A 13,796-nucleotide genomic window follows, 5' to 3' on the forward strand; every position below is an offset into this window, starting at 1 on the left:
TGTAAAGATTATACTAGGGCTGTAAAGAGTATACTAATGCTGTAAAGGATATACTAGGGCTGTAAAGATTATACTAGGGCTGTAAAGATTATACTAGGGCTGTAAAGATTATACAAGGGATGTAAAGAATATACTAATAATGTAAAGATTTTACTAGTAATGTAAATAATATACTAGGGATGCAAAGATTATACTAGTAATGTAAAGAATATACTAGTCAATCAATCAATCAAATCCTTTATTTTACCAGATAAGCATCATTGAGATTAAAATCTCTTTTTCACGAGCGATCTGGCCAAGCAAGGCAGCAGAAAGTTTCAACATAAAAAAGAACATCACAATAAAATACAGATAAAAACATTCACAGCAAGCTCCAATTGCAGGCAAGTTATCAAGCAGGCAAATTATCAAACACAGTTGCACTGTCCGAGGGAACTGAGTTTGTGGGATTTTAAAATGGCTTTGAATTCTCCGAGGGTGACCAGTCCTGGTAATTTTAGGTCCTCCTGTATCTTGTTCCAGGATGAAGGAGCAGCATATTTAAAGATTATACTAGTAATGTAAAGAATATACTAGGGCTGTAAGGAATATACTAGGGATGTAAAGAATATACTAGTAATGTAAAGAATATACTAGGGATGTAAAGATTATACTAGTAATGTAAAGAATATACTAGGGATGTAAAGATTATACTAGTAATGTAAAGAATATACTAGGGCTGTAAGGAATATACTAGGGATGTAAAGAATATACTAGTAATGTAAAGAATATACTAGTAATGTAAAGAATATACTAGGGCTGTAAGGAATATACTAGTAATGTAAAGAATATACTAGTAATGTAAAGAATATACTAGGGGTGTAAAGAATATACTAGGGATGTAAAGAATATACTAGGGCTGTAAGGAATATACTAGGGATGTAAAGATTATACTAGTAATGTAAAGAATATACTAGGGGTGTAAAGAATATACTAGGGATGTAAAGAATATACTAGGGGTGTAAAGAATATACTAGGGATGTAAAGAATATACTAGTTTTCATCTGACCATTTTTGCACTGCGTTGTTCTCTCTCCTGATTGGTTAAAGTGGGAACGGGATACCAGAAAAAAAATTATGTTGTGTTTACTGCAGAGCGGAGGGACCGAGAGAGACCCATGTTACTGACCAGACACTCTAGATATCAGTGATGGCTGTCAGAATGTAGAGCTATTATTTGAAAGGAACACGCCAAGATTTGGGGAAATTAGCTTTACCGTCTTCTCCAGAGAGAGAGACAAGAAGATAGATACCAGTTTCCTCTCTGTGCGCGTACAATAGAAAGCTATCTGGCTGCACGTTAGCCTAGCTTAGCACAATGAATGGAAGCGGACATGGCCGGTTAGCCTTCGGGGGAGCGGTGTTAGTTGGACAATGCCTAGGCTAACCGGCCATGTCCGCTTACATTCATTTGTGCTAAGCTAGGCTAATGTGCAGCCAGATAGCTTTCTTACTGAACGCAGAGAGAGGAAACTGGTATCTATCTATCTTGTCTCTCTCTGGATTTTCCAAAATGTTAGCGTGTTCTTTTAACATGTAGAAGTGATGTCACAGAAGAGGAGCGCATCTGTATTTACTGTGGTATCGATATTGAGAATGAGTTTCATTTGATGTTTTATTGTCCACTATACTATGAGTTACGTAAAAACTAAGTTATTTGACCGGTGTAATGTGGTTTAGTGATGCAGATAGATTAAAAGGGAATATTTTATCACAGGGTTTTTGCTGAATATTTAGAGAAAGCTTGGGATAAACGCACGAAAATAACATATGTGATGTATTTGGTCCTCTGATGGTGTGCACGGTGTAGCTTAGAAACCTTGGGAAGTGATTGTTATGTTCAATTGTTGTTTTTGGTGTCTTATATAATCCCGTAAGGGATGGGTCGTCAGACATGACACGAAACAAAAATGTCATTCATTCATTGTAGAACAAAGAAAATACCGCGTACAGCACCTTTAAGGCGCACATCTCGTCGGCCCCTTTAGTTAAAGTAGTTTCGTGTAACTTCAGACGTCGGACGGAATCCCAGTGTTCCGTAGCAACACTCACGTTGCTTCACTTTAGGGCTGTCCCCGACTAAGGATTTGGATGGTCGACTATGATTGGCCAAAATTTGCCATTAGTCGACTATTGGTCGACAAAATAATAATAATAATAAAAAAAGTATAATATTTTAAATTTTTTATTATTTTTAATTTAATTTTTATCATTCCATTTGGGCTGTGGGGGGGTGCTTAATGTCTGAAGGAGTCGACTGAAGGCTTCTTGTCCTCTGCAAAAGCATGCAATTGGTCCACTGATGGATACATCTTGATATTTGTCTAGTCTAGTGTGTTCATTAGACGGGTGAAATCCTCTTTCAGTGCCTCTGTGCCTGTTTTCGTAGACAGTTAGCCTCTGGTATGCGTGCCATTATCGTTAGCCACGCTTCTAGGCCTCTTTTCTTTTGGAAAGAATGATTTAAAAAAAATAAAAAATAAAAATAAAAAAGTTATAATTTTGCCAGTCGACTACGGCTCCTTTCGACCGATTAGTCGACTAATCGACTAATAGGGGTCAGCCCTACTTCACTTCCAAGTGTTCCTCACGGCTCTCCTGCTTGGTGCCGCGCAGTCGATTGCCAAATCATTAAGATGGAATGGAGAGAGATACTGACACCATTCTGCTTCCTCGGGCGTTGTGTTGCAAATCTGATATTATGTCAAAAGCGCCTTTGTGTGTAAATGGTTCCGTCCGGACGTGCCAGGGCGCGTGTGTGGCGTTTGCCTGGCAGACACGCTGTACCCAATTTTGATCAGACTTAACCCTTTCACTACCACACTACCAAATGGTTAACCCTTTCACTGCGACAATACAGACGGGTAATAACCCTTTCACTGCCACACGACAAAGGGTTAACCCTTTCACTACCACACTACAGAAGGTTAACCCTTTCACTACCATACTACCAAATGGTTAACCCTTTCACTGCGACAATACAGAAAGGTAATAACCCTTTCACTGCCACACAACAAATTGTTAACCCTTTCACTACCACACTACCAAATGGTTAACCCTTTCACTCTGACAATACAGAAGGTTAACCCTTTCACTGTCACACAACAAAGGGTTAACCCTTTCACTACTAGGGGTGGGAATCACCAGAGACCTCACGATGCGATACTATCGCGATACTTGCATCACGATACGATAGTATCGCGATACTAAATATATCGCGATACGCTGAGTATTGCGTTTTTTTTTTTTTTTTATCAACTTTTATTTATTACCTTTTTTCAACTGCAAAGTAAAACTTTGTCAACATGTTTTATCTAATAAAATAAAGTTCAGTCTGTTCATCTCACTTCAATCATTTGTATTGCAGAACATGGTATTTTCTCAAGCAGACAGATGTAAACTGTTTGTATTACAGTCATATTCCAACTTAACTGAATGCACATGTGTGTGTGTGTGTGGATTACTGTACTATTACAGGTATTGAAATGAACAATGCAACTTCCTTATACAAAAAAAAATATATATATATATTTTTATGAATAATTAAATATCGATACTTGGCGTCCCTGTATCGATACAGTATCGCCACGTAAAGTATAGCGATACTACGTATCGATTTTTCCCCCCACCCCTATTCACTACCACACTACAGAAGGTTAACCCTTTTCACGACCACACTACAGACGGTGTGAAAGGTTAACCGTCTGTAGTGTGGTAGTGAAAGGGTTAATTTCGCTTGCCCAACGGACCCATCTCGAGCCCCGCCCTCTTTTCTTGATCCTCCAATCACAGCCGTTGCTTCCGATCCAACGCTGTCCTGTACTCTATGTTCTGAATCTATCTGACTAATTCATTGTATTCTTTATTGCATTAAGGAACACGCCAACCTTTTGGGAAATTAGCTTATTTGCCATCTACCCTGGAGTTAGACAAGCAGATACATACCCTTTTCTTCTCTGTGCTTCCATTAGGCTTAGGGAACAGCCGCACCGTTAGCCTAGCTTAGCGTCATTCACTGGAAATAAAAAGCTTTTGAAGGGCTACATCTGTTCCTCCCTCCCCATCAACCTGGACCCCCTGCAATTTGCATATCGCCCCAACAGGTCCACGGAGGACGCCATAGCCCATGTGCTGCACACAGCAGCATCACACCTGGACAAGAGGCAGGGGAACTATGTGAGAATGCTATTCATCGACTACAGCTCAGCATTCAACACCATAGTCCCCTCCAAACTCATAGCCAAGCTCAGGGACCTGGGCTTGAACTATGACCTCTGCCAGTGGGTCTTGGACTTCCTGACGGGCAGACCCCAGGTGGTGAGAGCAGGCAACTGCACCTCCTCATCCATCACCCTCAACATAGGGGCCCCCCAGGGCTGTATTCTGAGTCCCCTCCTCTACTCGGTGTACACACACGACTGTGTGGCACAGCGGAACAACAACACAATCATCAAATTTGCTGATGACACAGTAGTGGTGGGCCTGATCTCTGCAAACGATGAGAGGGCCTACCTGGAAGAGGTAGAGGTTCTGGCACGGTGGTGTCAGGAGAACTGCCTCTCCCTGAACGTCAGCAAAACAAAAGAGATGATTGTGGACTTCAGGAGGTCAGGGGTCAGGGACTACAGCACAGAGAGACTCAGAAGGAGCTTCTATCCCTAGGCCATCAGGATGCTCAACGACAATAACACTATGTAACAAGTTCAAGTTCAAGTTCTTTAATAGTTGTCATACAGAAGTACAGAATACTTTCATACAAAATGCTTCTTACTGTTACGCTCCAGAGACTGTGCTAGACAAGATAGTATCAAATAACATAATATAGCATGTAATTTAGAAGAAGAAAAAGAAAGAAGAAAAATGAGGTCACAGTGTTCGGTATAGCCATATGTACAATGTTCTGAGTTACCATATAATATACAATACTATGCAGTGTACTAATGTACAGTACTATCTAGTGCAAAGCAGAAATGGGATGAGGTACAATTTTTAGGTACAATTTACAGTAAGGTGTACGAGTTGTAGTGCAATCCTTCATCAATAAATATAAAGTGTGGGGAGTGGGTGCTACAGTGTGTTTGTTTAAAGTGGGTGTGTGCTATAAAGTGTGTGGAGTGGGTGCTACAGTGTGTTTGTTTAAAGTGAGTGTGTGCGTGTGGATGTGTGTGCTATGTGCGTTTGGTGGTTGTTGTTGTGTAGTGTTCATTCATTGTTCGTTTAGCAGCCTGATGGCCTGGGGATAGAAGCTTCTTCTGAGTCTTTCTGTGCTCGCCTTGAGACTCCGGTATCGCTTGCCTGACCGCAGCAGTTCAAAGAGGCAGTTGTTCGGTGACTGGAGTCTTTAATGATTCTCTTAGCCTTGCCCGTGCAACGCTTGTTGTAAATGTTCTGGAGGGTGGGGAGCCCCCCTCCAATTGTGCGTTCGGCTGAACGTGTCACTCTTTGTAGTCTGCATCAAATACACTCACAGCACACACATCCACACGTACACTCACTTTAAACAAACAACTCACTGCAGCACCCACTCTACACACTTTAGACACTTTAACACACTTCATATTTATTGGTAAAGAGATTTGCATTACAACTCTTACCTCATTGCACCTTACCCTAAGTTGTACCTCATCCCATTTCTACATTGTACTTTATATTGTATTGTAACTCAGTTACTTTTTCTCTACTCTGCATTGTATATTGTATATATGTATATTGAACACTTTGGTTTACACTTGTTTACATACTTGACTTTCTATTTTATACTTATTTTATACTTATTTTATACTTATCTATTTTTATCTAGCACACTCTCAGGAGCAAAACAGAAAGAAGCATTTCATATAAAAGTATTCTGTATTTTTGTATGACAACTAATAAAGAAACTTAAACTTGAAGTAGGTGTGCCGGTGTAGCCTAGTTCCCAACAGTCACGAAATACACTCCAAATACAACTCCAAAACGTTCCTGTAAATATGTTGTGACCTGTGTATTTATCACGTGGAGAAATAAAAAAGAACAATTAGACATTTTCGTTTTCTAAACGGATTTATACTCGGAACTATTTTTTGCCGAACCACTGCTGCCTGGGCGCAGTGATTTCATCACCTCAAAAGCTCAGTTTAAAAAAAACAAGGTATGTATCTGCTTGTCTAACTCCAGGGTAGATGGCAAATAAGCTAATTTCCCAAAAAGTTGGCGTGTTCCTTTTAAGTGTTTCTTGGAGTTTGTACTGTGGGCCGCTGTACTTGATTCACTAATTAATTCACAAGTAATTAAATGCATGCTATCATCATGTTATCATACTCTTCCTTCTCTATATACCTGCATATAATCTGTCTATATACCTACTTATACACCTGCATATAATCCATATACTGTAACTATGACTGTATGATAGCATCCTTGATATGATGCTGTATATAATCCTTTTTACACATCTGTAGATACTATATCTATATCTGTACATATCCCTTACCTACACTTACTAGTTACGCTGCTGGCCAGTATGACTTACTACCATAGTGTCTTTATACCTGTATCACTGTACATATTAATACTACAACTCTGTACATACATCTCATTAGCGCTATTACTCAGTACATTGTACTATTATACATTGCATACATTTGCACTCTAAAAATACTGCTTTGTGTGTACGACGCATTGGTTTGATCCGACTGGAGACAACACATGCTCTCTTGCTATAGTTGGAAGTATGTGACAGTTTGCTTGTCTAAAAACCTTACGTCAAACACGGTGAGTGTTTGTCAGGCAGTGTCCTGTCATCGATCATTTCAAAGTGAGTGATTGACAGGCCAGAGATTCTTTAATTACATTTATTATAATTTTTTTGAAAACAGTGAGGCTGATGAAAAGCCACATGTGATGAAAAGCCACACCGTGGGTAGATGAGGACATCTAGGTCTCTCCATCGTGGTCTCTCCATCTAGGTCTCTCACCTCTGGCCTGATTCTAAGAGCCAGAGGGTTAGAGCGACCTAAGCTTAGCCCCCGTCTCCTCCTCCTCCTCTTCCTCCTCCTCCTCCTCCTCCCTTCCGAGCCTGTTAATCCTCCTCTGGCTGTCCCTCTGTGGGCTTCCTTCAACAGGAAATGGAAGTATATACACACACGGGTGTGGGATGAAGATGTCATTAGTTCCTAGGAAGAAAAACATGGCCCTTAAGACCATGACACAATAATCCAGACATCATCCAGTGTGTGAGCTGCGATCGTCTTTTGTGTGATTCCAACCTTCGCTTTGCCTCTCGGTGTCCTCTATTGAGTCCAGTGCGGCTGTAATGTCAGTATGTGAAACAGATGGTCTGGTGGTGGTCATAGAGAGGCTGTAGCTGAATCCCTGCTGCCCTCTAGCGGCCAAGACTGGGAGTGCATTTGGCTCTTTTTGCCCTTTTCACACGGGCTTTGATTGATTGATTGATTGATTGATTGAAACGTTTATTAACAGATTGCAGAATGGGTACAGTACAGCTCAATACATACAATTGTTAAGGGGATGCAGACCAGAGAAAGACTTTCGTCTTGTTTACATCAGGGTCCCCCATTTTCCATTCATCATACACACACGACATACAGATAGTTAGACAGTACTGCTACATCTATACATTTATGACATACCAGATTTGCAAATACAGTACTGTTTGTGATACAAAAAAAATCCAGAAAAAGAGTGTATATACCTTTGACATAGAAACTGTACATTGGAGGAGGTTGGGTAGGTGGGGTGGGGTTGGGTGGGGCTGTACATTGGAGGTGGGGGGGGGGGGGGGGGGGGTTGGGTAGGGTAGGGGGGGGGGACACACTGTACATTGGAATACTGACAAAGCCATACTTGGTCTTTACTGTACAACTGGGTTAGGACATTTGTAGGGGCCAGTTTCGAATTGCAGTCTTCCCGTAGGTGTTCTTTGAGAGTCACAGGGAAATGTGATGAAAAATGTCCTCATAGTCCCGCCGTCCACATAGAACGCGGTCGGTGCGTCTCTCTCCCCTCGTCCGATGAGTGATATGTGTCGCCGCGGTAATGATTGTGTGGCATCGGGATTTTCATCGCTGCTGATCCCTTAACCGGCTCGGTGTCTCTCTAATGTAATTCGGTCCAGCCCACGCAGAGTTAGCATTAGGGGGTTTTAGCGGCCCGTTTACGTTTAGCGTTAAGGGAAGGAGACGGGATTATCTTACCTTGCACTGTTTCTGTCACTGAGAACTGTTTGGCCGTGAGGTCATTTGACCTCTATTCTCTGTGGTCGCTGTGCTCTGAGCGAGGGGGGCCTTCTGGGGTTTCTCAATGACTCGCGCTGTAATTGTAATGCCTTTGTCACCTGCATGGAAATGGTAAATGGACGACTACCTTTTATATAACAGCTTTTAACCAAAGCGCTTTACAAATTAGGCCTCATTCAAGATTCAAGAGGTTTCTTTGTCACATACATACCAGGGGGCATAGAGTGAAATGCGGGTGGCCATGCCCCGCTTTGATTGTCCAATAATACTAAATAATAAAATAGACATAATAAACGGGTAATAAAATAGACATAAAATAGACATGATAAAGTCCTGAGATAATGCAATACAATGTTAGCTACGAATTAAGGCACTGGGTCCTATGTACAACACTACTATACAATATACAGTTTTTACTATTAGGGATGCTCGATATTGGCTTTTTTACCTATACCGGTATTGTCCAACTCTTAATTTACGATACCGATATGATCAACCGATATCAACCGATACCGATATATGCAAGGTTCCCCCCCCCCAAAAAACGGAACAATTTCAGGTAATTGTCGTGGAATTAACACAACATTATGCATACTTTTGACAATATAAAATCAGAATCTGTTCTTACTTGCTTGCCTGGGTAAATAAAGGTTAAATAAATGTAAAAAAAAAAGTTTTTTTTTTGAAAACCGATATTTTCCGATATCACATTTTAATGCCAATATCGGTAGGCCGATAATATCGGACATCCCTATTTACTATATATCCCTATGCTGTACTTGCTATTTCTAGACTATACTATACAAGAACCACATCAGTTCTTTCCTTAAAGTGACCTTTACTTTCCTCGTTCCTTTAAAGTGTCCTTTCCATGATACAACCGGGCGCGGTGCCAACCTGCTCATCAGGAGCAAATACGGGTTAAGTGTCTTTGCTCAAGGACACTCCCCCTTTAACCCTTTCACTGCCACACTACAGACGGTTAACCCTTTCACTACCACACTACAGACGGTTAACCCTTTCACTACCACACTACAGATGGTTAACCCTTTCACTACCACACTACAGAACGTTAACCCTTTCACTACCACACTACAGAAGGGTAACCCTTTCACTACCACACTACAGAACGTTAACCCTTTCACTACCACACTACAGACGGTTAACCCTTTCACTACCACACTACAGATGGTTAACCCTTTCACTACCACACTACATAACGTTAACCCTTTCACTACCACACTACAGAAGGGTAACCCTTTCACTACCACACTACAGAACGTTAACCCTTTCACTACCACACTATAGCAGGTTAACCCTTTCACTACCACACTACAGACGGTTAACCCTTTCACTACCACACTACAGAACGTTAACCCTTTCACTACCACACTACAGAAGGGTAACCCTTTCACTACCACACTACAGAACGTTAACCCTTTCACTACCACACTACAGCAGGTTAACCCTTTCACTACCACACTACAGAAGGTTAACCACTTTCACTACCACACTACAGAACGTTCACCCTTTCACTACCACACTACAGACGGTTAACCCTTTCACTACCACACTACAGAAGGTTAACCCTTTCACTACCACACTACAGATGGTTAACCCTTTCACTACCACACTACAGACGGTTGACCCTTTCACTACCACACTACATAACGTTAACCCTTTCACTACCACACTGCAGAACGTTAACCCTTTCACTACCACACTACAGATGGTTAACCCTTTCACTACCACACTACAGATGGTTAACCCTTTCACTACCACACTACAGATGGTTAACCTTTCACTACCATACTACAGACGGTTAACCCTTTCACTACCACACTACATGACGTTAACCCTTTCACTACCACACTACAGAATGTTAACCCTTTCACTACCACAACGTTAACCCTTTCACTACCACACTACAGAAGGTTAACCCTTTCACTACCACACTACATAACGTTAACCCTTTCACTACCACACTACAGCAGGTTAACCCTTTCACTACCACACTACAGAACGTTAACCCTTTCACTACCACACTACAGAACGTTAACCCTTTCACTACCACACTACAGCAGGTTAACCCTTTCACTACCACACTACAGCAGGTTCACCCTTTCACTACCACACTACAGCAGGTTAACCCTTTCACTACCACACTACAGAACGTTAACCCTTTCACTACCACACTATAGAACGTTAACCCTTTCACTACCACACTACATCAGGTTAACCCTTTCACTACCACACTACAGAACGTTAACCCTTTCACTACCATACTACAGGCGGTTAACCCTTTCACTACCACACTACAGAAGGTTAACCCTTTCACTACCACGCTACAGAAGGTTAACCCCTTTCACTACCACACTACAGACGGTTAACCCCGTTCACTACCACACTACATAAGGTTAACACTTTCACTACCACACTACAGAAGGTTAACCCTTACTAGACGATTGAATTTAATGGGTCTCAGACCTGACTCTATGTACCTTGTGTCCAAACGGTGCCACAGGTACATTTATGCATATGTGCTGGGAATGCCCTCCTGTTGTGATTTTTGGGGAAAATGTTACATCTCAGCTCTCAGACATGTTCTCTTTGACCATACCTGTATCTCCTTCTGTATTGTTATTGAATGATCTCTCTCAATTACCGACCTCTACAGAAGGTTAACCACTTTCACTACCACACTACAGCAGGTTAACCCTTTCACTACCACACTACAGAAGGTTAACACTTTCACTACCACACTACAGAAGGTTAACCCCACTTTTCAATAATACACACTGTGTATCGATGTGTCTAATATGCTTCTGCCTTTTGATCGGTCTGACCCCAGCGTGTCCTGTTTGTTGCCTTGCAGGGAAGTACCTACTCCCCTACGCCTCCCCCTGGCAGTCCTCCGAGACCTCCAACCTGGTCCGCATGCGCTCCCAGACCCTCGGCAAGTCTGCTCCGTCGCTCACCTCCAGCCTGGTGAGTGTGCTTCCTGTTTCACGACCCCCACCACCACCACCTGACCACCATATAATCCCACTTCCTGTCCGACCCCAGTTGGAATGCGTGTACCCCCTGTGACCGTGACATCATCATCACCAGCCTGTCTGATTGACGGCTAAGAATGTGGTGTCATCTGTCAAAACAAGCGCTTCTCTATATATAGCTTTCACTTGTGAATGATAAACGGTGCGTTTATATAACGGATTTTATCCAAAGCGATTTACAATTTTGTTCCTCACATTTTACCCGTTCACTCACACGTTCACACACCGACGGTGGAAGGCGACCGTGCGAGGTGCCGATCGGCTCATCGGGAGCAGTTAGGGGGTTAAGTGTCTTTGCTCAAGGACACTTCGACACACTGCCCGCCGGGGAGGAGCGGGAATCGAACCGGGAACCTCCAGATTACCAGACGACCCGCTCTACCTCCCGAGCCACTCACCCCCCCATGCTGTAATATGAGATCAGGATATTGATTAGGATCGCCGGATAGTATCGTTTATCACCAACACACTTTGAATCCTCTTTGTTTTGCTTCGCGATCGATATCCAATTAACAACGATAATGAAACGAAGAGCAAAGTGCTCTGAGGCTGAGATCATTCCAGAGATCAGTCCGGGGTCCAGATCGCTGCGGCGATACTATAATCCCCCCCCCCAGTTTAGAATGACGTCAACCACTGGTGCCCTACGGCGCTGACCTTCACAATGAAAAGACAACATGCACACACACGCACGCACACATGCACGCACACACATGCACACGCACACACACACACATACTGTCCCTCTTTGTCCTTTGAGATAGCAGCACTGATGGTTGTTAAAGGGGTATATGATGACATCAGCCCCGTCTCCACCCGATTCTAAAGGAGAGTCTGACCCAATTCTGCCCGGCGATGAGTCACTGGGTCAGGTCCCAGGTGTGTATTGCATGTATCCCGCCGCCGTCGGGCAAAAACCTTGTATCTCCGTCGACACAGGGCTTTCAGGAACGGGGAGAAAAACAAGCACCTTTTTTCAGTCTGTGAGATTGTGCTCTTAACCAGCCCGGGAAGGAGGGGGGCTGCCTTCAGACAAAGAGGGCGGGAAGTCAAGCAACCCAACCTGAGCGTGACATAAGGGCAAGATGGCCGCCATGCGAATATGGTCAGTTCAAGTAAAAAAATTTAAATAAAAGAAACACGACGATTACCAAAGTTGGAGATATGGGTGTTTTCTCTCACAAATGCTGCCGTCATTACTTGTGTAGAGAAGAGATTAAAGGTGCTGTTATTTCTTTGTTAGAATAATACATTCTGACAGCCATCACTGATGTAGAGTGTCTGGTCAGTAACATCAGTCTCCAATGCAGTAAACACAAAATACACTTTATCCAATCAGGAGAGAGAACCCTAGATAATTTGACTATTTTGCTTGTTTCAAACTCATATTTGCTTAAAACTTATTTGCTTTTTTATTTCTTCTTTTTGCCAGACCATTTTTGCGCAACGGTGGAGTTCTCTCTCCTGTTTGGATAAAGTAGGAACGGCACGCCAGGACATTTATTTAGTGTTGTTTACAGACACTCTATATCAGTGATGGCTGTTTACTGCAGAGCGGAGGGACTGGGAGACCCATGTTACTGACCAGACACTCTATATCAGTGATGGCTGTTTACTGCAGAGCGGAGGGACTGGGAGACCCATGTTACTGACCAGACACTCTATATCAGTGATGGCTGTTTACTGCAGAGTGGAGGGACTGGGAGACCCATGTTACTGACCAGACACTCTATATCAGTGATGGCTGTTTACTGCAGAGTGGAGGGACTGGGAGACCCATGTTACTGACCAGACACTCTATATCAGTGATGGCTGTTTACTGCAGAGCAGGAGGGACTGGGAGACCCATGTTACTGACCAGACACTCTATATCAGTGATGGCTGTTTACTGCAGAGTGGAGGGACTGGGAGACCCATGTTACTGACCAGACACTCTATATCAGTGATGGCTGTTTACTGCAGAGCAGGAGGGACTGGGAGACCCATGTTACTGACCAGACACTCTATATCAGTGATGTCTGTTTACTGCAGAGCAGGAGGGACCGGGAGACCCATGTTACTGACCAGACACTCTATATCAGTGATGGCTGTTTACTGCAGAGCAGGAGGGACCGGGAGACCCATGTTACTGACCAGACACTCTATATCAGTGATGGCTGTTTACTGCAGAGCAGGAGGGACTGGGAGACCCATGTTACTGACCAGACACTCTACATCAGTGATGGCTGTTTACTGCAGAGCAGGAGGGACTGGGAGACCCATGTTACTGACCAGACACTCTATATCAGTGATGGCTGTTTACTGCAGAGCAGGAGGGACTGGGAGACCCATGTTACTGACCAGACACTCTATATCAGTGATGGCTGTTTACTGCAGAGTGGAGGGACTGAGAGACCCATGTTACTGACCAGACACTCTATATCAGTGATGGCTGTTTACTGCAGAGCAGGAGGGACTGGGAGAC

The 13,796-nt window shown here is 43.0% G+C and overlaps 1 protein-coding gene across 1 annotated transcript in view; it reads left to right on the forward strand.

Moving 5' to 3' along the window:
- The window catches only part of mast4 (microtubule associated serine/threonine kinase family member 4), a 275,602-nt gene that overhangs the window by 94,116 nt on the left and 167,690 nt on the right, over positions 1-13,796 (forward strand). Inside the window, 1 exon segment of the mRNA XM_084325402.1 lies at positions 11,152-11,264. Coding sequence (XP_084181528.1) covers positions 11,152-11,264 — 113 coding nt within the window.

The sequence above is a fragment of the Notolepis coatsorum genome (genome assembly GCF_963971535.1).
Source record: "Notolepis coatsorum genome assembly, chromosome: 11".
NCBI lineage: Eukaryota > Metazoa > Chordata > Actinopteri > Aulopiformes > Paralepididae > Notolepis > Notolepis coatsorum.